The 25,627-nt window shown below is 39.4% G+C and overlaps 1 protein-coding gene across 1 annotated transcript in view; it reads left to right on the top strand.

Moving 5' to 3' along the window:
* Window positions 1–25,627, top strand: part of TBC1D2 (TBC1 domain family member 2) — a 236,611-nt gene that overhangs the window by 78,956 nt on the left and 132,028 nt on the right. Inside the window, exon 4 of the mRNA XM_053703232.1 lies at window positions 7,169–7,307. Coding sequence (XP_053559207.1) covers window positions 7,169–7,307 — 139 coding nt within the window. The remainder of the gene's footprint in view (window positions 1–7,168; window positions 7,308–25,627) is intronic.

The following is a 25,627-nucleotide window of genomic DNA, read 5'->3' as shown; positions in this document are numbered from 1 at the left end:
AATAAATGTATTACCCCCTAAACCGCCGCTCCCGGAGCCCACCGCAACTATAATAAGTGTATTAACCCCTAAACCGCCGCTCCCGGAGCCCACCGCAAGCTACTCTATACCTATTAACCCCTAAACCGCCGCTCCCGGAGCCCACCGCCACCTACATGATACCTAGTAACCCCTTATCCTGCCCCCCTATAATAAAGTTATTAACCCCTATCCTGCCGATCCCGCACCTCGCCGCAAATAAATAAATAGTTTAACCCCTAAACCGCCGCTCCTTGAACCCGCCGCAACCTATACAGGGAGTGCAGAATTATTAGGCAAATGAGTATTTTGACCACATCATCCTCTTTATGCATGTTGTCTTACTCCAAGCTGTATAGGCTCGAAAGCCTACTACCAATTAAGCATATTAGGTGATGTGCATCTCTGTAATGAGAAGGGGTGTGGTCTAATGACATCAACACCCTATATCAGGTGTGCATAATTATTAGGCAACTTCCTTTCCTTTGGCAAAATGGGTCAAAAGAAGGACTTGACAGGCTCAGAAAAGTCAAAAATAGTGAGATATCTTGCAGAGGGATGCAGCACTCTTAAAATTGCAAAGCTTCTGAAGCGTGATCATCGAACAATCAAGCGTTTCATTCAAAATAGTCAACAGGGTCGCAAGAAGCGTGTGGAAAAACCAAGGCGCAAAATAACTGCCCATGAACTGAGAAATGTCAAGCGTGCAGCTGCCAAGATGCCACTTGCCACCAGTTTGGCCATATTTCAGAGCTGCAACATCACTGGAGTGCCCAAAAGCACAAGGTGTGCAATACTCAGAGACATGGCCAAGGTAAGAAAGGCTGAAAGACGACCACCACTGAACAAGACACACAAGCCGAAACGTCAAGACTGGGCCAAGAAATATCTCAAGACTGATTTTTCTAAGGTTTTATGGACTGATGAATTGAGAGTGAGTCTTGATGGGCCAGATGGATGGGCCCGTGGCTGGATTGGTAAAGGGCAGAGAGCTCCAGTCCGACTCAGACGCCAGCAAGGTGGAGGTGGAGTACTGGTTTGGGCTGGTATCATCAAAGATGAGCTTGTGGGGCCTTTTCGGGTTGAGGATGGAGTCAAGCTCAACTCCCAGTCCTACTGCCAGTTTCTAGAAGACACCTTCTTCAAGCAGTGGTACAGGAAGAAGTCTGCATCCTTCAAGAAAAACATGATTTTCATGCAGGACAATGCTCCATCACACGCATCCAAGTACTCCACAGCGTGGCTGGCAAGAAAGGGTATAAAAGAAGAAAATCTAATGACATGGCCTCCTTGTTCACCTGATCTGAACCCCATTGAGAACCTGTGGTCCATCATCAAATGTGAGATTTACAAGGAGGGAAAACAGTACACCTCTCTGAACAGTGTCTGGGAGGCTGTGGTTACTGCTGCACGCAATGTTGATGGTGAACAGATCAAAACACTGACAGAATCCATGGATGGCAGGCTTTTGAGTGTCCTTGCAAAGAAAGGTGGCTATATTGGTCACTGATTTGTTTTTGTTTTGTTTTTGAATGTCAGAAATGTATATTTGTGAATGTTGAGATGTTATATTGGTTTCACTGGTAAAAATAAATAATTGAAATGGGTATATATTTGTTTTTTGTTAAGTTGCCTAATAATTATGCACAGTAATAGTCACCTGCACACACAGATATCCCCCTAAAATAGCTAAAACTAAAAACAAACTAAAAACTACTTCCAAAAATATTCAGCTTTGATATTAATGAGTTTTTTTGGGTTCATTGAGAACATGGTTGTTGTTCAATAATAAAATTAATCCTCAAAAATACAACTTGCCTAATAATTCTGCACTCCCTGTATTAAATTTATTAACCCCTATCCTGCCCCCCCACTACACCGCCGCCACTGTAATAAAATTATTAACCCCTAAACCTAAGTCTAACACTAACCCTAACACCCCCCTAACTTAAATATTAATTAAATAAATCTAAATAATATTTCTATTATTAACTAAGTTAATCCTATTTAAAACTAAATACTTACCTATAAAATAAACCATAATATAGCTAAAATATAAATAATAATTATATTGTAGCTATTTTAGGATTTATTTTTATTTTACAGGTAACTTTCAATTTATTTTAACTAGGTACAATAGCTATTAAATAGTTATTAACTATTTAATAGCTTACCTAGCTAAAATAAACAGAAATTTACCTGTGAAATAAAAACTAACCTAAGTTACAATTACACCTAACACTACACTATACTTTAATAAATTATTCCTATTTAAAACTAAATACTTACCTGTAAAATAAACCCTAAGATAGCTACAATGTAATTCATAATTACATTGTAGCTATTTTAGGATTTATATTTATTTTACAGGTAACTTTGTATTTATTTTAGCTAGTTAGAATAGTTATTAAATAGTTATTAACTATTTAATAACTACCTAGCTAAAAGAAATACAAAATTACCTGTAAAATAAATCCTAACCTAAGTTACAATTAAACCTAACACTACACTATCATTAAATTAATTAAATAAACTACCTACAAATAACTACAATTAAATACAATTACATAAACTAACTAAAGTACAAAAAATAAAAAAGCTAAGTTACAAAAAATAAAAAAAATAAGTTACAAACATTTAAAAAAATATTACAACAATTTTAAGCTACTTACACCTAATCTAAGCCCCCTAATAAAATAACAAACCCCCCCCACAATAAAAAAATGCCCTAGCCTATTCTACATTAAAAAAGTTCAAAGCTCTTTTACCTTACCAGCCCTTAAAAGGGCCTTTTGTGGGGGCATGCCCCAAAGAGTTCAGCTCTTTTGCCTGTAAAAGAAAAATACAACCCCCCCCAACATTAAAACCCACCACCCACATACCCCTAATCTAACCCAAACCCCCCTTAAAATAACCTAACACTAATTCCCTGAAGATCATCCTACCTTTAGTCGTCTTCACTCAGCCGAGCCACCGATGGAACTGAAGAGGACATCCGGACCGGCAGAAGCGATCATCCAAGGGGCGCTGAAGAAATCTTCCATCCGATGAAGTGATCCTCCAAGCGGCGCTGAAGAAATCTTCCATCCGGGCGAGGTCATCTTCCAAGAGGCGCTGAAGAAGTCTTCTATCCGGGCGAGGTCATCTTCGAAGCCGGGTCTTGAATCTTCATCCCGCCGACGCGGAACATCCTTCTTTCCCGACAGACTACCTACGAATGAAGGCTCCTTTAAGGGACGTCATCCAAGATGGCGTCCCTTCAATTCCGATTGGCTGATAGGATTCTATCAGCCAATCGGAATTAAGGTAGGAAAAATCTGATTGGCTGATGGAATCAGCCAATCAGATTCAAGTTCAATCCGATTGGCTGATCCAATCAGCCAATCAGATTGAGCTTGCATTCTATTGGCTGTTCCGATCAGCCAATCGGATTGAACTTGAATCTGATTGGCTGATTCCATCAGCCAATCAGATTTTTCCTACCTTAATTCCGATTGGCTGATAGAATCCTATCAGCCAATCGGAATTGAAGGGACGCCATCTTGGATGACGTCCCTTAAAGGAGCCTTCATTCGTCGGTAGTCCGTCGGGAAAGAAGGATGTTCCGAGTCGGCGGGATGAAGATTCAAGACCCGGCTTCGAAGATGACCCCTGCCCGGATAGAAGACTTCTTCAGCGCCTCTTGGAAGATGACCTCGCCCGGATGGAAGATTTCTTCAGCGCCGCTTGGAGGATCACTTCATCGGATGGAAGATTTCTTCAGCGCCCCTTGGATGATCGCTTCTGCCGGTCTGGATGTCCTCTTCAGTTCCATCGGTGGCTCGGCTGAGTGAAGACGACTAAAGGTAGGATGATCTTCAGGGGATTAGTGTTAGGTTAGGTAATTTTGTATTTCTTTTAGCTAGGTAGTTATTAAATAGTTAATAACTATTTAATAACTATTCTAACTAGCTAAAATAAATACAAAGTTACCTGTAAAATAAATATAAATCCTAAAATAGCTACAATGTAATTATGAATTACATTGTAGCTATCTTAGGGTTTATTTTACAGGTAAGTATTTAGTTTTAAATAGGAATAATTTATTTAAGTATAGTGTAGTGTTAGGTGTAATTGTAACTTAGGTTAGTTTTTATTTTACAGGTAAATTTCTGTTTATTTTAGCTAGGTAAGCTATTAAATAGTTAATAACTATTTAATAGCTATTGTACCTAGTTAAAATAAATTGAAAGTTACCTGTAAAATAAAAATAAATCCTAAAATAGCTACAATATAATTATTATTTATATTGTAGCTATATTAGGGTTTATTTTATAGGTAAGTATTTAGTTTTAAATAGGATTAACTTAGTTAATAATAGAAATATTATTTAGATTTATTTAATTAATATTTAAGTTAGGGGGGTGTTAGGGTTAGTGTTAGACTTAGGTTTAGGGGTTAATAATTTTATTACAGTGGCGGCGGTGTAGTGGGGGGCAGGATAGGGGTTAATAAATTTATTATAGGTGGCGACGGTGTAGGGGGGGCAGAATAGGGGTTAATAAATTTAATATAGGTTGCGGCGGGTTCAGGGAGCGGCGGTTTAGGGGTTAATACATTTAGCAGAGTTGCGGCAGGGTCTAGGACCGGCGGTTTAGTGGTTAATACATTTTTAATAGTTGCGGCAGGGTCTAGGAGCGGCGGTTTAGTGGTTAATACATTTTTAATAGTTGCGGCAGGGTCTAGGAGCGGCGGTTTAGGGGTTAGTAACTTTATTTAGTTGCGGGGGGCTCCGGGGGCGCCGGTATAGGGGGTAGAACAGTGCAGTTTAGTGTGAGTGCTTAGTGACAGGCTAGCAATAAAGCTGTGAAAAAGCCGAAGAGCAGCGAGATCGGATGAGTGATAACTCTCACAGTCCGCTGCTCATCGTCCCACGGCTTTTTGACAGCTTTATTTGATAACTTAGGCGTATTTTTTCAGGTCCGCGGCGGCGAAGGTAGATGAGCTTAGGCGGGCGTATTGGGCCGGCGAAGGCAGAAAAGTTGACGGCTTGATAACTACCCCCCAATAACTCAAGTAAACTTAGCCCGACACAAAGGCACTCAGATTATATATATATATATATATATATATATATATATATACACATATACACACACACACACACACACATACATATATATAGTTAATTCCAAGTATATGGGACACCTTTAACCCCACAGTGCTGCAGCTAACACATAGGGTATTATGGTATATACAGGACACACACCTTGCATGAGTATCATGATGTATGCAATTCCCTTAGTAAAAATTCAACCCGGTACTCACAGAGCCACTGAGGAAGAAGGACACACGCTTTCTCAAAGCCCCAATAACCGGACTGTTCTGTACACACACTGCTCTGCCTCTAGTGAAAGCCGGTGTTGCGGTAGTGAAATATTACATTACAGAACACGGCCGGGATGGAAGAGGGATGAGTGGTGGCCTCCTGGGACCGTGACAGTCAGATCGCGTTCGGGTGGAGGAGGAGCTTATACCAGCGGCACTGCTTAAAGTTATTAGATAGTGGCATGCTGAGTTTCACTTTCATAGGGAACGGTGCTGCTGGGCCCAAAGAATATATAAAAAAATGATGCGCCAACCTACCTCTCTCTCCCTGTCTTTTATTTCAGTGCTGCGGCGCCGGTCTCTCTGGCCATGGGGGGGGGGTGTCTCTCACGTGGCTCCCTCGGCCTCAATTTCAATATCATAGATAGAAGATAGTGTGACACTGTCAAGTACAGTCACCAGGCGCTAGCATCCTCACGTGTGTTTCCCTCGCTCTCGCAACAGATCCACTGCCTGAGCCACCTCCAGCCTTTCACGTCACTTGACTGACAGACCAGTCAGCATAGGCGGCTGTACTACGAAATGCTAAATCAGTGCCGAACCAATGCGCAGCAGGCAACAGCGCAAGTGTGACTCGAACTCTCTGAACTGTGCCCAGTAGTGCCCACATGCCCTGCGCCTGGGCCCCCCTGACCCCTGCCCATCATGCATAAAGCTGCCTACAAGTTGCAACAGTGTCCTGAGTCTGAGTGACACTGTCATAGAACAGTGTGTGCTGTTCACGCTTGTGCACACATACATTTAGCAAACGTCAAGCAACTGATTTGCCAATGCCGGCAGGTAGATCCGGTGCCCCCTTGCTGGGGGCGCGCTAAGGTGGCTGCCTAGATCGCCTTACACTGGCGCCAGGCGTGGGCGGCTGCCTAGATCACCTTACATTGGTGCCGGGCCTGCCAACATTAGACCCCAAAATACTGCCCAGTGCAGTTGTTTTTTATAAAAAAATAAAAAGCTATTTTTTTAATTAAATACTTCAATGCCCTCTATTTTGAGGGCATTTGGGGCACTTTTAGAAAATTAACCAGAGATCTTATCTCTAGTTAATTTTTGGAGCGCTAATTGCTACCGCGAGCTTGCGGTAGCAATAACCAGCCACTTGTAATAATTTAGCGCTCCACTTGTAATCTAGCCCTTGTGTAATTTATATCTATGCATATAGGTTCTATCATGCAGATACTAAACATTGATCACAAACATATTCATTAACAGTGGAGATCCTTTAGAGATTAAATCTATTGGTATCTCTTTTATACCTATTATGGGCTAGATTACAAGTGGAACGCTAAATTATCGCGCCGTCTGCAAATTTTCCCATTTTGCGGGGCATGCGATAATTAACCAGCTATTACAAGTGGCTGGTTATTGCTTCCATGAGTAGATCTCTGGCCCAAAATGCCCTCAAAATAGGTGGCTTTGTAGTTTTTATAAAAAAAAAAGTACCACTTGGCAGTTTTGGGGCTTGGTTTGCATTACTAGGTAGCATTGCGCTCACAAGAGTGCGCTTCCATAGGCTCCAATGGGAGCCTCGTTTTGATGCCGTCAGACACGGCATCAGAACCTAAGTGCATTGAAGGGGGTAAGTAGCTCAGCGATGGCAGCAAATATAAATATATATGTGTATGCTTATATACATATATAAATTTGAATATATATATATTTTATATCGTTATTTTTTAATTTCATTTTTGGTTGTATACAGATATATTCTATTTATTCTATAATTCTATTCCTTTGTATTTTTATATTGTTTAGTAATTGAGAATGTTTCACATTAACCTTTTAGCTGCAGAGGATGATGGTTTTCTGCCCCCTGTGAAAACACCAACTGAAGTTGTGGGTTCGTTATTGGTGTCATTGCCTGCTCCTCAAGAGACTGCATCAATTCAGAACATCTCCTTGAAACATCCTTGGACAGAAATACAGTAAGTGTAATAAAGACCAACGTAAAGAGATATAAAATAGTCTGTTTTATTATTAAAAAACATTAATCAGGGGGTTATACTTATTAGAAATCATAGCAATATGTATTATTCATCATTTTAAAATGATTTTACCTTTATTTCTTAACTTCATATGTGCAGCGTCCATTAATTCCTGTCACTGTCCCACAAGGGGGCTGGTGTCTCTACAGGAAGGCAAGGGAGGAGTTTCCCTTTTCTCCGTGGTTGCTATGAGAAATGTGCACCAGTTCCAGTCAGTTTCTTGCCCATGCTCAGTAAAGGACTTTTGCTGCAAAAAGCTTGTGACAGTGAAACTTATGTTCTGTAATGCCAGCTTTCATCTCATTAAAGGCAGTGGCAACATTTATCAAAATATGTGTAGCTCGCCCTTTAACTGCCAACTTCTTTGTGTAGTTAGTGGTTCCTTCCTTATCTGGTTTGGCAGGGGGGGCACTTTAATAATTGTTTTGGGGCTAAAAAAATGCTTGTTGCAAACTTTTTTTATTTTTAGACACTATAAGCCTCTCCTCAGATTCCTGGGCTTTTCCTTTCTTTCATGTAATTGGCAAGAGTCCATGAGCTAATGACGTATGGGATATACAATCCTACCAGGAGGGGCAAAGTTTCCCAAACCTCAAAATGCCTATAAATTCACCCCTCACCACACCCACAATTCAGTTTTACAAACTTTGCCTCCCTATAGAGTTGGTGAAGTAAGTTTGTGCTTGATTTTTCTTCTATGATAAGCGATTCTCAGCATTTTGAAGCCCAATTCCTCTCAGAGTACAGTGTTTGTCAGAAGGATGTGAAGGGAGTATCGCCTATTGATTTTATGGTTTTCCTTGCGGGAAATCTTTTCAAAGGTTCTCTCTTATCAGTCATAGGGATTCATCTCCTAACCCCCTTTTCAGATCGACGATATACTCTTATATACCATTACCTCTGCTGATACTTTTTCAGTACTGATTTGGCTATCTGCTATATGTGGATGGGTGACTTTCAGTAAGTATGTTTTCATTATTTAATACACTCTCAGCTATGGTTTGGCGCTTTATGTATTTATATAAAGTTTTAAATATATGTATTTTACTTATATTTGCCATGAGTCAGGTCTATGTATATTTCCTTTTGTAGACTGTCAGTTTCAGTTTGGGAAGCATGTTTTAGGAAGTTATTTTTCTTACCTGGGGTATAGACCTTTTTTTCAAATTGACTGTTTTTCTTTAAATTTCACGGGCAAAATTAGGCTTGCGAGGTCACAAAATGCAGTTATTTATTGCGTCATTCTTGGCGCTAGAATTTTTTGGTGACGCAAGTTCGTCATTTCCGGCATCTTAGTTGACGCCTGGTTTCCTTGCACAAGGTTGCGTCTGTTATGACGCGAGTTGCGTCATTTTCAGATGTTGTTGGCACCAAAAAAAAAATTCCACTTCCTTTTGCGTCGTGCATCATACTTGGCGCCAAAAAAATTGTTTATTTCTCACCCCACTTCCTATATGCCTCTTGCCTTCTATATGCTCAGAGGGCTATGCTGTTTGCATTTTTCCCATTCCTGAAACTGCCATATAAGGAAATTGTAAATTTTGCTGTAATGTTGTTTTTTCTTTTACATTTTGCAAGTCTCAATCTTATCCTGTCTCAGAAGCAACTGTTGAAACCCTGCTGCCTGATCACAGTTCTACCAAAGCTAAGTGTATCTGTTGTAAGTTAGCTGAGATTATATCTCCAGCTGTAGAATGTAACAGTTGTCATGATAAGCTTTTGCACGCATAAAACGTTTCTATCAGTATTAGTACAGTTTCTGTTGTTCCTTCAACATCTAATGTACATGATATCCCTGTTGATATGAAAAATTATATTGCTGATGCGATGCAGAAGGCTTTGTCTGCTATTCCGCCTTCTAATAAACGTAAAAGGCCTTTTAAAACTTCTCATAAAATTGATGATTCAGAAGATCCTACCTCAGACATTGACACTGACAAATCTACTTATCTTTTCAAGATTGAGTATATTCGTTCCTTGTTAAAAGAAGTGTTGGTTACTTTGGATATTGAGGAGTCTAGTCCTCTTGATATCAAAACTAGTAAACTTTAAATTCTGTTTATAAACCTCCTGTGGTTACTCCTGAGGTTTTTCCTGTTCCTGATGCTATTGCTGATGTGATTGCAAAAGAATAGATTAAGCCTGGTACTTCTTTCATTCCTTCTTCTAGGTTTAAAAGGTTGTACCCTTTGCCAGCGGCTAGATTAGAGTTTTGGGAAAAAGTGATGATGGGGCTATTTCTACTCTTGCCAAACGTACTACTATTCCTATGGAAGACAGTATTCTTTTAAAGATCCTTTAGATAGGAAACTTGAATCTTATCTAAGGAAAGTTTATTTATATTCTGGCTATATTCTCAGGCCTGCCATTTCTATGGCTGATGTTGCAGCTGCATTAACCTTTTGGTTGGATAGCTTAGCGCAACTAGCATTGTTCGTTTGCTTCAACATGCTAATCATTTTATCTGTGATGCTATTTTTGCTGTCATCAAAATTGATGTTAAATCTATGTCTTTAGCTTTTTTAGCTAGAAGAGCTTTATGGCTCAAATCTTGGAATCCTGACATGGTATCTACATCTAGATTACCATCTCTTTCTTTCCAAGGTAACAGTTTATTTGGTTCTCAGTTGGATTCAATTATTTCAACTATCACTGGGGGAGAAGGGAGTTTTTTTGCCTCAGGATAAAAGATCTAAGGGTAAATCTAAAGCTTCTAATAGTTTTTGTTCTTTTCTACAGAATAAGGAACAGAAAACAAATTCTTCCCCTAAAGACTCTGGTTCCAATAGGAAACCTTCTTCAAGTTGGAATAAATCCAAGCCTTTTAAGAAACCAAAGCAAGCCCCCAAGTCTGCATGAAGGTGCAGCCCTCGATCCAGTTCAGCTGGTGGAGGCAGATTGAAATTATTCCAAGACATTTGGGCAGATTCTGTTCAAAATCAGTGGATTCAGAGCATTGTCTCTCAAGGATATCGAATAGGATTCAGAGTAAGACCTCCTGTGAGAAGATTCTTTCTCTCTCACGATCCAGCAAATCCGGTGAATGCTCAGGCTTTTTTGAAGTGTGTTTCAGATCTGGAGCTTTCAGGGGTAATAATTCCAGTTACGTTTCAGGAACAGGGTCTGGGGTTTTATTCAAATCTATTCATTGTCCCAAAGAAAGAAAATTCATTCAGGCCAGTTCTGGATCTGAAGTTTTTGAATAGTTTTGTAAGAGTCCCAACTTTCAAGATGGTGACTATAAGGACTATTTTGCCTTTTGTTCAGCAAGGTCATTATATGTCCACGATAGACTTACAGGATGCATATCTTCACATTCCGATTCATCCAGACCACTATCGGTTTCTGAGATTCTCTTTTCTAGACAAGCATTACCAATTTGTCGCTCTTCCATTTGCCCTAAGATCTTTTTGAAGGTTCTCGGTGCCCTTTTATCTGTAATCAGAGAACAGGGTATTGCAGTGTTTCCTTATTTGGACGATATCTTGGTACTAGCTCAGTCTTTACATTTAGCCGAATCTCACATGAATCAACTAGTGTTGTTTCTTCAAAGACATGGTTGGAGGATCAATTTACCAAAGAGTTTCTTAATTCCTCAGACAAGGGTCACCTTTTTAGGTTTCTAGATAGATTCAGTGTCCATGACTCTGTCTTTAGCAAATAAGAGTTGAATGAAATTGGTTTCAGCTTGTCGAAACCTTCAGTCTCAATCATTCCCTTCAGTGGCTATGTGCATGGAAGTTTTAGGTCTCATGACTGCAGCATCGGACGCGATCCCCTTTGCTCGTTTTCATATGAGACCTCTACAACTTTGTATGCTGAATCAATGGTGCAGGGATTATACTCGGATATCACAATTGATATACTTAAATCCCAACATTCAACTCTCTCTGACTTGGTGGTTAGACCATCATCGTATAGTTCAAGGGGCTTCTTTTGTTCATCCTACCTGGACTGTGATCACAACAGATACAAGTCTTTCAGGTTGGGGAGCTGTCTGGGGATCTCTGACAACACAAGAGGCGAGGTTACCAATCAATAATTTAGAACTCCATGCTATTTTCAGGGCTCTTCAGGTTTGGCCATTCATTTGTTTTCAGACGGACAATATCCCAACTGTGGCATATGTCAATCATCAGGGTGGGACTCGCAGTCCCCTAGTTATGAAAGAAGTATCTTGGATACTTTCTTGGGCGGAATCCAGCTCTTGTCTAATTTCTGCGGTGCATATCCGAGGTGTAGTCAATTGGGAAGTGGATTATCTCAGCCGTCAGACCTTACATCCGGGGGAGTGGTCTCCCCATCCAGATGTATTTTGTCAGATTGTACAGATGTGGGGTCTTCCAGAAATAGATCTGATGGCTTCTCATCTAAACAAGAAACTTCCCAGGTACCTATCCAGGTCCAGGGATCCTCAGGCGGAGATGGTGGATGCTTTAGCAGTTCCTTGGTTTTACCAGCCTGCTTATATATTTCTGCCTCTAGTTCTTCTTCCAAGAGTGATCTCCAAGATCATTATGGAACAATCTTATGTGTTTCTGAAAGCACCAGCGTGGCCACAAAGGTTTTGGTTTGCTGATCTTATCCGGATGTCCAGTTGCCAGCCTTGGCCACTTCCTTTAAGACCAAACCTTCTGTCTCAAGGGCTGTTTTTCCAACAGGATCTCACATCGTTGAATTTGAAGGTATTGGAATTGAACACTTAGTGCTTAGTCATAGAGTTTTCTCTGACTCAGTGATTAATACTATGCTACAGGCTCATAAGTCTGTTTCAAGAAAGATTTATTATTGAGTTTGGAAGACCTATATTTCATGGTGTTCTTCGCATAATTTCTCCTGGCATTCTTTTAGAATTCCTAGAATTTTACAGTTTCTTCAGGATGGTTTGGATAAAGGTTTGTCTGCAAGTACTTTGAAGGGACAAATCTCTGCTCTTTCTGTTTTATTTCATAGAAAGATTGCTAAGCTTCCTGATATTCACTGTTTTGCTAAGACTTTGGTTCATATCAAACTGAAGAATACCAATTGCATGAAGCAATTGAAAGAGTGTACTTAGATAGCACTCAACAACACAGGTAGGTTACTAGCAAATGTTACCAGAGGTAAATAAGCCCAAAGGGAGGCGGTATCAAAACTTAACTTTTATTTAAATAGTTAAAATTGAAAAACGTTAAAATATTCAGACAGTGTGAGAGAGAACGAGGGTGATGAGGAGGGGGGAGAAGTCTCCAAAATCACCTTGTATCTTATATAGTAACCCGGTATGTTCCACAGAGATTATACCCTTAGACAGCGGAGGACAATTATAAATTTGTACCTATATATTATGTTGCTCAGAATATTGGAACATATATCACATTCAGAATATAAGTGTCCTTATTGTTGCTGTGAATCAAAAAGCGGAATTATCCGCTACAGTATACCTTCGTGTAAATTATATGGTATAATTCCCTATGGGTAATAAGTGTGAGTAATAATGTTCTCTTATCGTATGTCAGACTGATAAGTATGCCTAATATCATAGATATCAATGGTGTCCTGTTTGGTTTACCGCCTGGCGATACCCCACAGTTATAGAGCTGCTGGTTGTATCGATACACTTGTGGTTAATGACTGGATAGACTGTAATTTAAGGGATGGTAAATTACCAAAATAAAGTCAATTCCCTATATTAATCCAGTTTCTCAACAGAACCGCCTAGTATTTATCCGGCTAGGCCAGAGAACGGCCAATATTTTAAACTGACAGGGGTTAAGGAGGTAGGGTGTGGTACCCCTAGAAATAAAAATGTCATGCACTCTTATCTGGATATTCCCAAATAACTGCAATTTGGCTGTTGCATTAAAAGTATCAAATACCTGCTGTTTCTCTTTTCACAATTTGGGAAATAGTCTTATGTGTGATTCTATATACCTGTTGGAATGGATTGAACTAAATATCCAGGTTTGAACAGGAATGGCCCACTTGGTTTTAACAAAATAGTCAGCCCAATGTATAAACAGTTAACACGATATAAAATATTAATATGTGTTGGTATTAGAAAAAGGCTTGCGTTAGTGGCTACCTGGTCAGGTACCAAAACATTGCTTAGGGTCAAATGTACCACCAATAGATTCCAAAATTGTTTATTTTGATAAAGTGGTCAGAATGTAATTAACTTAGAATAGTCTACATCCAGGCACCCCTTTTAGTGCGTTTCTTATTTGGCAAGTGACCGTGTTCAGTTGAGACCTCCTAAACAATAGCGTAAGTAGGACCCTGTCAGTTAGTTCTAATGAATCTGGCGGTCTGTGCTGTATTACTATAACTCCTGTGTAATGTTGGTAATCCTGCTTTATTATTCAGTGTGAAGAACTAGAGTAATTGTATAAACTACATGGGTTCTCCCCTATTGTTTGTCTTAAAGTAACCCTCACTTGGTAGCGAGCTAGAGTGATACCTATTTCTAAAAGAGGTACAAATCTTCACTTATAGAGTGAATAATATTGCGGTATACACTTGCCAGCTATAATACTTGTTTAGGTACTTAATAACATTTAATGTTGCTAAAGAGGAGAGAGAGACCGATAATCAGTTAAACAAACTAGGTTCTCCCCGGTTAACTTATTCAGGCGTTGCCCTTATTAGTTCCTAGCGGTATCGCTTTATTGTACTTGTGGAGAAATCTAATCTCCACTCCTTATGTTAATTGTTTAACACGCCAGTGTTCAGGGGTACTAGGAAACTCAGGCTCAAATTAGGAGATACTAAGCTCCAGTACGTTGGATCCAGTCATACTCACACACATACCATTTTAAATTAAATTCTATAAACACATTCGTTCAAAAGTCACACTGCTGTTAGTTTAAAAAGGAGAACTATTCTCCAACTGCCCTGACATGTTTCCCTTTACCTGGTAGTGGCTACAGGATACCATATTTTTGATATTCTGGGTTCTCCTGTATCCTATTTGGACCCTGTCCCCCACAATTGGCTTCAAGTCTTGATCTAAGGTTATAATGTGCCAGTGCTTGTTCAGTATGTGACTTATTACCTGGACCTGTGGATTGTATGTTAAGATTAATCTTGTTTGCTCATCCTGTTTTTTTAACTTTTTTGCGTAAAAGGTCAGTGCTTCCTCTCTCCATTTATATAATTCAAGTCTGTTATTGGCAAGTTTGAGAATCATTTGTATAATTTAAGCCTGTCATCGGCAAGCTTGAGAATCCAAACATAACTGTCATCTATATTCGCAGTCTTAGACTCGAACAGTGACGATGGAACACACCTCCGTTCTGACACCAATAGTAAGAAAGATGTTAGGAACCTATCAGGGCAATAGTGAGGGCCGTGCCCTCCGTCGGCCAGCCAATAAAAAGCACAGAGAATGGCGGGCGCCCCACCTTTGACAAAGCCTTTGCGGTGAAACATGTCAGGGCAGTTGGAGAATAGTTCTCCTTTTTAAACTAACAGCAGTGTGACTTTTGAACGAATGTGTTTATAGAATTTAATTTAAAATGGTATGTGTGTGAGTATGACTGGATCCAACGTACTGGAGCTTAGTATCTCCTAATTTGAGCCTGAGTTTCCTAGTACCCCTGAACACTGGCGTGTTAAACAATTAACATAAGGAGTGGAGATTAGATTTCTCCACAAGTACAATAAAGCGATACCGCTAGGAACTAATAAGGGCAACGCCTGAATAAGTTAACCGGGGAGAACCTAGTTTGTTTAACTGATTATCGGTCTCTCTCTCCTCTTTAACAACATTAAATGTTATTAAGTACCTAAACAAGTATTATAGCTGGCAAGTGTATACCGCAATATTATTCACTCTATAAGTGAAGATTTGTACCTCTTTTAGAAATAGGTATCACTCTAGCTCGCTACCAAGTGAGGGTTACTTTAAGACAAACAATAGGGGAGAACCCATGTAGTTTATACAATTACTCTAGTTCTCCACACTGAATAATAACGCAGGATTACCAACATTACACAGGAGTTATAGTAATACAGCACAGACCGCCAGATTCATTAGAACTAACTGACAGGGTCCTACTTACGCTATTGTTTAGGAGGTCTCAACTGAACACGGTCACTTGCCAAATAAGTAACGCACTAAAAGGGGTGCCTGGATGTAGACTATTCTAAGTTAATTACATTCTGACCACTTTATCAAAATAAACAATTTTGGAATCTATTTGTGGTACATTTGACCCTAAGCAATGTTTTGGTACCTGACCAGGTAGCCACTAACGCAAGCCTTTTTCTAATACCAACACATATTAATATTTTATATCGTGTTAACTGTTTATACATTGGGCTGACTATTTTGTTAAAACCAAGTGGGCCATTCCTGTTCAAACCTGGATATTTAGTTCAATCCATTCCAACAGGTATATAGAATCACACATAAGACTATTTCCCAAATTGTGAAAAGAGAAACAGCAGGTATTTGATACTTTTAATGCAACAGCCAAATTGCAGTTATTTGGGAATATCCAGATAAGAGTGCATGGCATTTTTATTTCTAGGGGTACCACACCCTACCTCCTTAACCCCTGTCAGTTTAAAATATTGGCCGTTCTCTGGCCTAGCCGGATAAATACTAGGCGATTCTGTTGAGAAACTGGATTAATATAGGGAATTGACTTTATTTTGGTAATTTACCATCCCTTAAATTACAGTCTATCCAGTCATTAACCACAAGTGTATCGATACAACCAGCAGCTCTATAACTGTGGGGTATCGCCAGGCGGTGAACCAAACAGGACACCATTGATATCTATGATATTAGGGATACTTATCAGTCTGACATACGATAAGAGAACATTATTACTCACACTTATTACCCATAGGGAATTATACCATATAATTTACACGAAGGTATACTGTAGCGGATAATTCCGCTTTTTGATTCACAGCAACAATAAGGACACTTATATTCTGAATGTGATATATGTTCCAATATTCTGAGCAACATAATATATAGGTACAAATTTATAATTGTCCTCCGCTGTCTAAGGGTATAATCTCTGTGGAACATACCGGGTTACTATATAAGATACAAGGTAATTTTGGAGACTTCTCCCCCCTCCTCATCACCCTCGTTCTCTCTCACACTGTCTGAATATTTTAACGTTTCTCAATTTTAACTATTTAAATAAAAGTTAAGTTTTAATACCGCCTCCCTTTGGGCTTATTTACCTCTGGTAACATTTGCTAGTAACCTACCTGTGTTGTTGAGTGCTATCTAAGTACACTCTTTCAATTGCTTCATGCAATTGGTATTCTTCAGTTTGCTTCTTTCAGTGTACAGCACCTAAGTCCTTGATTATAACATTGTTAGCTCTATCATCATATTAGAGAAATTAATAGTATAAGGGACACAACACCAGTAGTGCCGTCGTCTTTTTCTCTCTTCTCTCATATATTTGGTTCATATCAAGCCTGTTGTTAATTCAATCTCTCCTCCTTGGAGTCTTAATTTGGTTTTGAAGACTTTGCATGCTCCTTCTTTTGAACCTATGCATTCTTTGGATATAAAACTACTTTCTTGGAAAGTGTTGTTTCTTTTGATTATCTCTTCAGCTAGAGGAGTTTCTGAATTGTCTGCTCTCTCTTGTGAGTCTCCTTTTCTGATTTTTCATCAGGGTAAGGCTGTTTTGCGGACTTCGTTTAAATTTCTTCCTAAGGTTGTGAATTCTAACAACATTAGTAGGGAAATTGCTGTTCCTTCCTTGTGCCCTAATCCCAAGAATACTCTTGAAAGATCTTTACATTCTTTGGATGTTGTTAGAGCTTTGAAATATTATGTTGAAGCTACTAGATTTCAAGAAGACTTCTAGTCTATTTGTTGTCTTCTCTGGTTCTAGAAAAAGGTCAGAAAGCTTCTTCCATTTCTTTGGCATCTTGGTTAAAGCTTTTGATTCATAAAGCTTATTTGGAGGCGGGACAGTCCCCACCTCAGAGGATCACAGCTCATTCTACTAGATCATTCATCACTTCTTGGGCTTTTAAGAATAAAGCTTCAGTTAATCAGATTTGCAAAGCAGCAACTTGGTCTTCTTTGCATACATTTAATACATTTTTACCATTTTGATGTATCTGCTTCTTCTGAAGCAGTTTTTGGTAGAAAAGTTCTTCAGGCAGCTGTTTCAGTTTGATTCTCCTGCTTATGTTTAAAGTTTTTTCTTTAAATTTATGAGAAAAACTTATTTTTTTGTGGCTTTAATTTTTTCAGAGGAAAATGGCTGTTTTTATTTTATCCCTCCCTTTCTAGTGACTCTTCTGTGGACTTCCACATCTTGGATATTTCTATCCCATACATCACTAGCTCATGGACTCTTGCCAATTACATGAAAGAAAAAATAATTTATGTAAGAACTTACCTGATAAATTAATTTCTTTCATATTGGCAACAGTCCATGAGGCCCACCCTTTTTATGGTGGTTATGATTTTTTGTATAAAAGCACAATTATATTTCCAGTTCCTCTTTTTTGTATGCTTTTTTACTCCTTTTTCTATCACTCCACTACTTGGCTATTCATTAAACTGAATTGTGGGTGTGGTGAGGGGTGTATTTATAGGCATTTTGAGGTTTGGGAAACTTTGTCCCCCCTGGTAGGATTGTATATTCCATACATCACTAGCTCATGGACTCTTGCCAATATGAAAGTTCTTACATAAATTATGTTTTTCACTACTGAGCTGCTGTAGGACAGAAAGCAGCTCAAGAGCCTTTTGGCAACAACTATACTGCTTTTCTGACAGAAACCTTGAGTCCAGCACTAAAGGGAGTGAGTACTAATACAGGAGCTGCCATGGGGTTACTTGGAATACAGTCTGGGGCTTGGGGCCTTTAGTGTACTTTCACTTCAGTGTCAGTATGGGTGTCAGAGGGGTTATTGGGCTTATTGTAGAGGTCTCTCTACCATTTTTCTTATATATGTGTAAGTTTGATGTCTCTGTATATTCTGCCATTATGCCATTATGGAGCACACTGAATCTGTCCCCACTGATATCAGTGTTAACACATTAGAGGAGTCATCTACTAATAACTCTTGTTCATTATTATATGCGTTATACAAATATGTTCCATTTTGCCAGGTCAATCAGCTGTTTACCTCAATTTTTGCATGCAAATCCTCCACAACCTTCTACCTACTATAAGGAGTTTTATCCTGTGTATATCACTCAGGGGGCTACTACTGACTTCATCCCTGATTTTAAAACCAGCTAAAGGTTGTAGCATTTTATTTAGCGGCTATCCCCAAACAATGTAAACGTAAGTGTAATTCTGGGGATTTACCTCAAAGTTCTGAGGTAAATGTGTAAAATTATTCCCCTCAGTCTCAAATCCCTGCTATACTACAGAGCTCTGACTCTGAAAAACATCTAATTTTGAGGGAGAAGTGTCATCTGGAGAACATGACCCAGATTTAAAGTGGAACATTTCCGTAATTTACTGCATGAGGTTTTAAAAACTCTGGGGATTTCTGAGCACAAACCTGCTGAAAACAAACCTGTAAATCAGTTAAATGTTGCTTTCAAAACTCCACCAAAAATTCCAGAGGTATTTCAGGTTCCTGACCTGGTCTCTGACTATATAGCCAAGGAATGGAAAAAGCCAGGTGTGCCTTTTGCTCCTACCTCCAGATTTAAGAAAATGTACCCCATTCAAGAACAGAATGTGTGGGAAACAATTCCTAAGGTTGATGGAGCTATCTCCACCCCTGCCAAAAGCATGACTATCCATATGGAGGATAGCACTTCTTTCAGAGACCCAATGGACCGCAAACTAGAATCTTTTTTGCAAAAGCTCTTCCTTCAGACTGGTCTTCTACTTAAACCAGCAGTTTCTATCACATGTGTGGCGACTGCTGGGACCCTCTGGTGTGATTCATTATCTAAAATGGTTACAGAACAATCCTCTGCTCAACATTGCATTAATTCCCTCAAAATGGCTTTAGCTTTTATGTGTGATTCTGTGCTAGACATTATCAAAATCGATGCTAAGAATATGGTGCCGATTTATTAAGGTCCGAATGGCCCCTGATGCCCCTGTTTCCACACGAGCCTTCAGGCTCGCCGGAAACAGCAGTAATGAAGCAGCGGTCTTAAGTTCACTGCTCCTTAACTGGTCCGCCTGCTCTGAGGCTGCGGACATCAATCCACCCGGTCCTATACGATTGGGCTGATTGACACCCTGTGCTAGTGGCCGATTGGCCGTGAATTTGCAGGGGGCGGCATTGCACAAGCAGTTCACCAGAACTGCTTGTGCAATGATAAATGCCGTCAGAATATGCTGTCGGCATTCAGCGATGTCTGTCGGACATGATCCACTTAGCGGATCATGTCGGACAGACCGTTGATAAATCGGCCCCTATGTCTATGGCTGTGCTGGCAAGAAGGACCTTATGGTTAAAATCTTGGTCATCAGGCATGGTATCAAAGAATAGATTAATGACGCTTTACTTTCAAGGGAAGATTCTTTTTGGTTCAGACTTAGAATCTATTATCAAGACGGTTACTGGAGGGAAAGGGGCTTTTCTCCCTCAGGACAAGATATCCAAAAGAAAGAACAGACCAGGGAATCAGTTTTGTTCCTTTCGTTCCTCAGGAGATCAAAAGTCCTCCTCTTCTCAGAAGTCTGAGCCCTCCGAGGCAGGCCTAGAAACCTGGTTCTTTATGGATAAAGAATAAACAATCCAAAAAGTCTAAGGCAGCCCCCAGACCAGAATCTCTTCTGGTAGGAGGTAGACTGAGTCTTTTTCAGAAGACCTGGTTCAGGTCAGTCCAGGACCACTGGGTTCAAAACATCATGTCAAATATTGAGTGTCCAGCACTTTCAAGCTTAATCAGTGCACGCTTACTAAGGAACGGTGCTGCTATTCTTTGGATTATATTGAAAACCCTCATATCCCAGGGCTGCAGGATAGGCTTTCGGTTCAGGCCTCAAAGATTATTCCTTCTGTCTCATGTCCTCAAAAATCCTTCAAAGGCAGCTGCCTTTATGCAGTGTGTTCAGGATTTAGAGGCTATGGGAGTAATTATCCCAGTACCGGTGTATCAATGGGGTGAGGGGTTTTACTTTCATTGTCCCAAAGAAGGAAGGGACTTACAGACCTTTCCTAGATTTAAAATCCCTAAACATGTTTGTCAGGGTTCCCACTTTCAAAATGGAAACTACGCGCACAATTTAACCCTTAATCCAACAGGGTCAATTTATGGTGACCATAGACCTCAAGGATGCATATCTTCACATCCCTATCCACATGGATCACTATCAGTTCCTGAGGTTTGCATATCTAGAAAAGCACTACTAGTTTTTCGCTCTTCCGTTTGGTCTGGCCACAACATTGCACATCTTCATAATGGTGTTGGGTACATTTTTGGCAGTAATCAGAATTTAGGGAATATTATTTGCACCGTACCTGGACAATGTCCTGGTACAATCTCCTTCCCTGTCACTGGCTATTACTCATACTCACAAACTTCTGTCTTTTCTCCAAGACCATGATTGGAGAATCAATGTCCCCAAGAGTTCACTGTATCCTGCTATAAGGTTAAGATTTCTAGGAGTCATCATAGATTCAGTCTTTTTGCATTTCTTTCTCAAGGAACCTCACAAAATAAAGCTTCAGAAGGGGTGTTTCTCCCTGCAAAGTGCTCCATTTCCATCAGTAGCTCAGTGAATGGAGGTGGTGGGTCTTACGGTAGCTGTTTCAGACGCAGTTCCTTTTGCCCATCTCCACTTGCGACCTCTTCAATTATCTATGCTAAATCAGTGGTCAAAGAATTATCTACAATTGGAGAAACAGATTGCTCTGGGTTTATCCGTCAGTCAATCTCTCTCTTAGTTGACACAAGGCCCTTCTTTGACCCTTGGGGTATCATTCCTTTGTCCATCATGGGCTATTGTGACAACAGATGCCAGTCTTTAAGACTGGGGAGTGGTCTGGGATTCTCAAAGAGCGCAAGGAGTTTGGTCTCCTCTAGAGGCGCGGTTACCAATCGACATTCTGGAAGTTTGAGCTATTTTTCTGGTTGTTTAGTCCTGGCCCCTAGTAAAGGAGGAAACGTTTATCTGCTTCCAGTCAGACAATATCACGGCAATGTCCTACATAAATCATAAAGGGGGTACCCGCATTCCTTTTGCCATGCAGGAAGTGTCTCAGATTATGCATTGGGCAGAGAGGAATCAATGTTCCCTATCGGGAATTCACATACCCAGTGTAAACAACTGGGAGGTGGATTATCTCATCCATCAATTGGTCCATCCATGAGAGTGGTGTCTCCATCAGGATATTTTCGATTGCTTAGTGATCTAACTGGGTTTAAGCTTCCAAGGGCTGATGAAGTGTAGTGGCTTCTTCACAGTAACGGTCAACACGTTTCACCCGAAGCCTTATTACAGGTGTCCTTTTAAATACCTTTCTATGCTCTTATTGGTTAAAGTTTGAATATAACCTTAACATTCGATTAAATAGATTATCCCTTTATCTGTGCAGCAAATTGTTTCATTGATTTTTAATACTTCTCCTGTATGGCTTGATTTAATTTCTTTTAATTTACTGCTATAAACTCTTATAACTCTTTACTGCTTAAACTCACTTGGAGCTAGAATTTCTTAAAATTCTTAGATCTTCTGTATACGAATGAAGGGTTAATAGGCAGTTTATCACCTATAATTGGGTCTTCTATAACTAAATGCCAGTGTCTTTTGATAATTCTTTCCACTATTTTAGGTTGGCCATTGTATTTTGTAATGAAAGGAACTTTAGTATCTGGTTGTGTATTCTCATTGTTCATTGACAAGGGTTTGTCTGCTAGCTTCCTGAGAGGTCAAATGTGTGCCCTATCTGTTCTTTTTCATGAGAAATTAGCTGAACCTGATACAGAGAGAATAACAATTGCTAATGAAAATAAAAAAGTTGTTTAAAGTTGCATGTTCTTTCTAAATCATGAAAGAAACATTTTAAGTTTCAAATCACTTCAAAAGAAAAAAAGGTGGGCAAGGATACTCCAATCTCTTTCTTTAACTGCACATGTGAAAGAAACAATAAGCAAGAATTCATGTTCAAATACTATAAATTATGTGTTTGTGATTGGTTAGGAAAGGTTTTACTTTTATTGTTCTGGGTGACAGGGAAATCAGTAAAAAGAAAAAAAAAACATCAAACAATATACTCTTGAAAAAATAAAGTGGAATTGTTCACTGCAAAATTATTCTCAGATATGAAGGTACATTATCATGCAGCTTATAGTTTGTGTTTAATGTTTCTTTCAATTTTCAGCATAGCTGGCAAGAACCAGATAAGCTAATAATCATGACAGACCATAAGGAAAATAATTGTATTATTGTATTGTTGACTCACCCGGTGTTATTGTTGACAGATAAGACCAGATTTACAGGAATTACCTAACAAAAATAATTGTGACTATGAACATTAGGCCAGAATTGATTAGCTCAGCTGATTAAAATAATAAAATAAAAAACTATTGCATAATCTTGATGTAGTCAGAGCTTTGAAGTTCTATCTTTAAGTGACTAAAGAATTCGGACAATCTTCTAGTTTGTTTGTTTACTACTCTGGAACTCGTAAGGGTAACAAGGCTACTACGCTATTGTTGGCCTCTTGGTTCAAACAAGTGATTCACAAGGCTTACTTGGTGGTGGGAAAGTCACCTCCTAAGTGTAAGCTTACCTGATTATTTTCTTTCAGAATGATGATGGTCCCCAGGCCCCACCCGTTTCATATTTTGAGTGATAGTTCTAATGACACCTCTACAGACCCTGCTTTGTCTCTCCTACTTATATCTTTCCAATTCTCTGGTCGGCTATGCATATGGGTTCTTGACCTCCTCCTAGTGGCGATAAATATATCCTATATGTTATGGAGGACTATGGACCATCATCATTTCAAAAGAAAATTATTTACCGGGTAATCATAAATTTAGTTTTTATCTCTCTATCCCGCCACCCATTAATTCTAAACTTTAATTGTTTACATAGTTTTTCTATGACCAGTACTTAACTATTGTGGGGATACAATGCTGCTGGTAAAATAGATCATTGAGAACACATTAAGGGAAGAAAAAAAATCACAGTACACTGTGTACACTAAGGGACATTAAACACTGTGGGCCCTATTGATAGGCAGGCAAACAATGTTCCCAGCTACGTAAACTGTCTACTCACAGTTACAGGAGTGGGCAGCAGACAAACTGCATCTGTTGCCCACATTTATTGTTGCACAAGCAACTGCTTTCTCAGGACCACCTCGGCTTGTTCACAATCTGTCAATCACTCCACATTGTACCTTGAGGCTCCAAAGCAGCCTCTGCTGCTTGATAAATTGAGCCCTTTGAGATCATAATATGAAAACATAATTTATGTAAGAACGTACCTGATAAATTCATTTCTTTCATATTAGCAAGAGTCCATGAGCTAGTGACGTATGGGATATACATTCCTACCAGGAGGGGCAAAGTTTCCCAAACCTCAAAATGCCTATAAATACACCCCTCACCACACCCACAAATCAGTTTAATGAATAGCCAAGAAGTGGGGTGATAAGAAAAAAGTGCGAAAGCATAAAAAATAAGGAATTGGAATAATTGTGCTTTATACAAAAAATCATAACCACCACAAAAAAGGGTGGGCATCATGGACTCTTGAAAGAAATGAATTTATCAGGTAAGTTCTTACATAAATTATGTTTTCTTTCATGTAATTAGCAAGAGTCCATGAGCTAGCGACGTATGGGATAATGAATACCCAAGATGTGGATCTTCCACGCAAGAGTCACTAGAGAGGGAGGGATAAAATAAAGACAGCCAATTCCGCTGAAAAATAATCCACACCCAAAACAAAGTCTTAATCTTATAATGAAAAAAAACTGAAATTATAAGCAGAAGAATCAAACTGAAACAGCTGCCTGAAGTACTTTTCTACCAAAGACTGCTTCTGAAGAAGAAAACACATCAAAATGGTAGAATTTAGTAAAAGTATGCAAAGAAGACCAAGTTGCTGCTTTGCAAATCTGATCAACCGAAGCTTCATTCCTAAATGCCCAGGAAGTAGAGACTGACCTAGTCGAATGAGCTGTAATCATTTGAGGCGGAGTTCTACCCGACTCAACATAAGCATGATGAATCAAATACTTTAACTACGATGCCAAAGAAATGGCAGAAGCCTTCTGACCTTTCCTAGAACCAGAATAGATAACAAATAGACTAGAAGTCTTTCGGAAATCTTTAGTAGCTTCAACATAATATTTCAAAGCTCTAACTACATCCAAAGAATGCAACGATCTTTCCTTAGAGTTCTTAGGATTAGGACACAATGAAGGAACTACAATTTCTCTACTAATGTTGTTAGAATTCACAACCTTAGGTAAAAATTTAAATGAAGTTCGCAAAACTGCCTTATCCTGATGAAAAATCAGAAAAAGAGACTCACAAGAGCAGATAATTAAGAAACTCTTCTAGCAGAAGAGATGGCCAAAAGAAACAAAACTTTCCAAGAAAGTAATTTAATATCCAGCGAATGCATAGGTTCAAACGGAGGAGCTTGAAGAGCCCCCAGAACCAAATTCAAACTCCAAGGAGGAGAGATTGACTTAATGACAGGATTTATACGAACCAAAGCCTGAAAAAAACAATGAATATCAGGAAGATTAGCAATCTTTCTGTGAAAAAGAACAGAAAGAGCAGAGATTTGTCCTTTCAAGGAACTTGCAGACAAACCCTTATCCAAACCATCCTGAAGAAACTGTAAAATTCTAGGAATTCTAAAAGAATGCCAGGAAAAATGATGAGAAGAACACCAAGAAATGTAAGTCTTCCAGACTCGATAATATATCTTCCTAGATACAGATTTACGAGCCTGTAACATAGTACTAATTACGGAGTCAGAGAAACCTCTATGACTGAGAATCAGGCATTCAATCTCCATACCTTCAAATTTAAGGATTTGAGATCCTGATGGAAAAAAGGACCTTGCGATAGAAGGTCTGGTCTTAACGGAAGAGTCCACGGTTGGCAAGTAGCCATCCGGACAAGATCCGCATACCAAAACCTGTGAGGCCATGCTGGAGCCACCAGCAGAACAGACGAACGCTCCTTTAGATTCTTGGAAATCACTTTTGGAAGAAGAACTAGAGGTGGAAAGATATAGGCAGGATGATACTTCCAAGGAAGTGACAATGCATCCACTGCTTCCGCCTGAGGATCCCTGGATCTGGACAGATACCTGGGAAGCTTCTTGTTTATA

This window comes from Bombina bombina, chromosome 2 (genome assembly GCF_027579735.1).
Source record: "Bombina bombina isolate aBomBom1 chromosome 2, aBomBom1.pri, whole genome shotgun sequence".
NCBI classification, from domain to species: domain Eukaryota; kingdom Metazoa; phylum Chordata; class Amphibia; order Anura; family Bombinatoridae; genus Bombina; species Bombina bombina.
The sequence above is the reverse complement of the archived record's forward strand: the minus strand, read 5'-3'. Positions and strand labels throughout refer to the sequence as shown.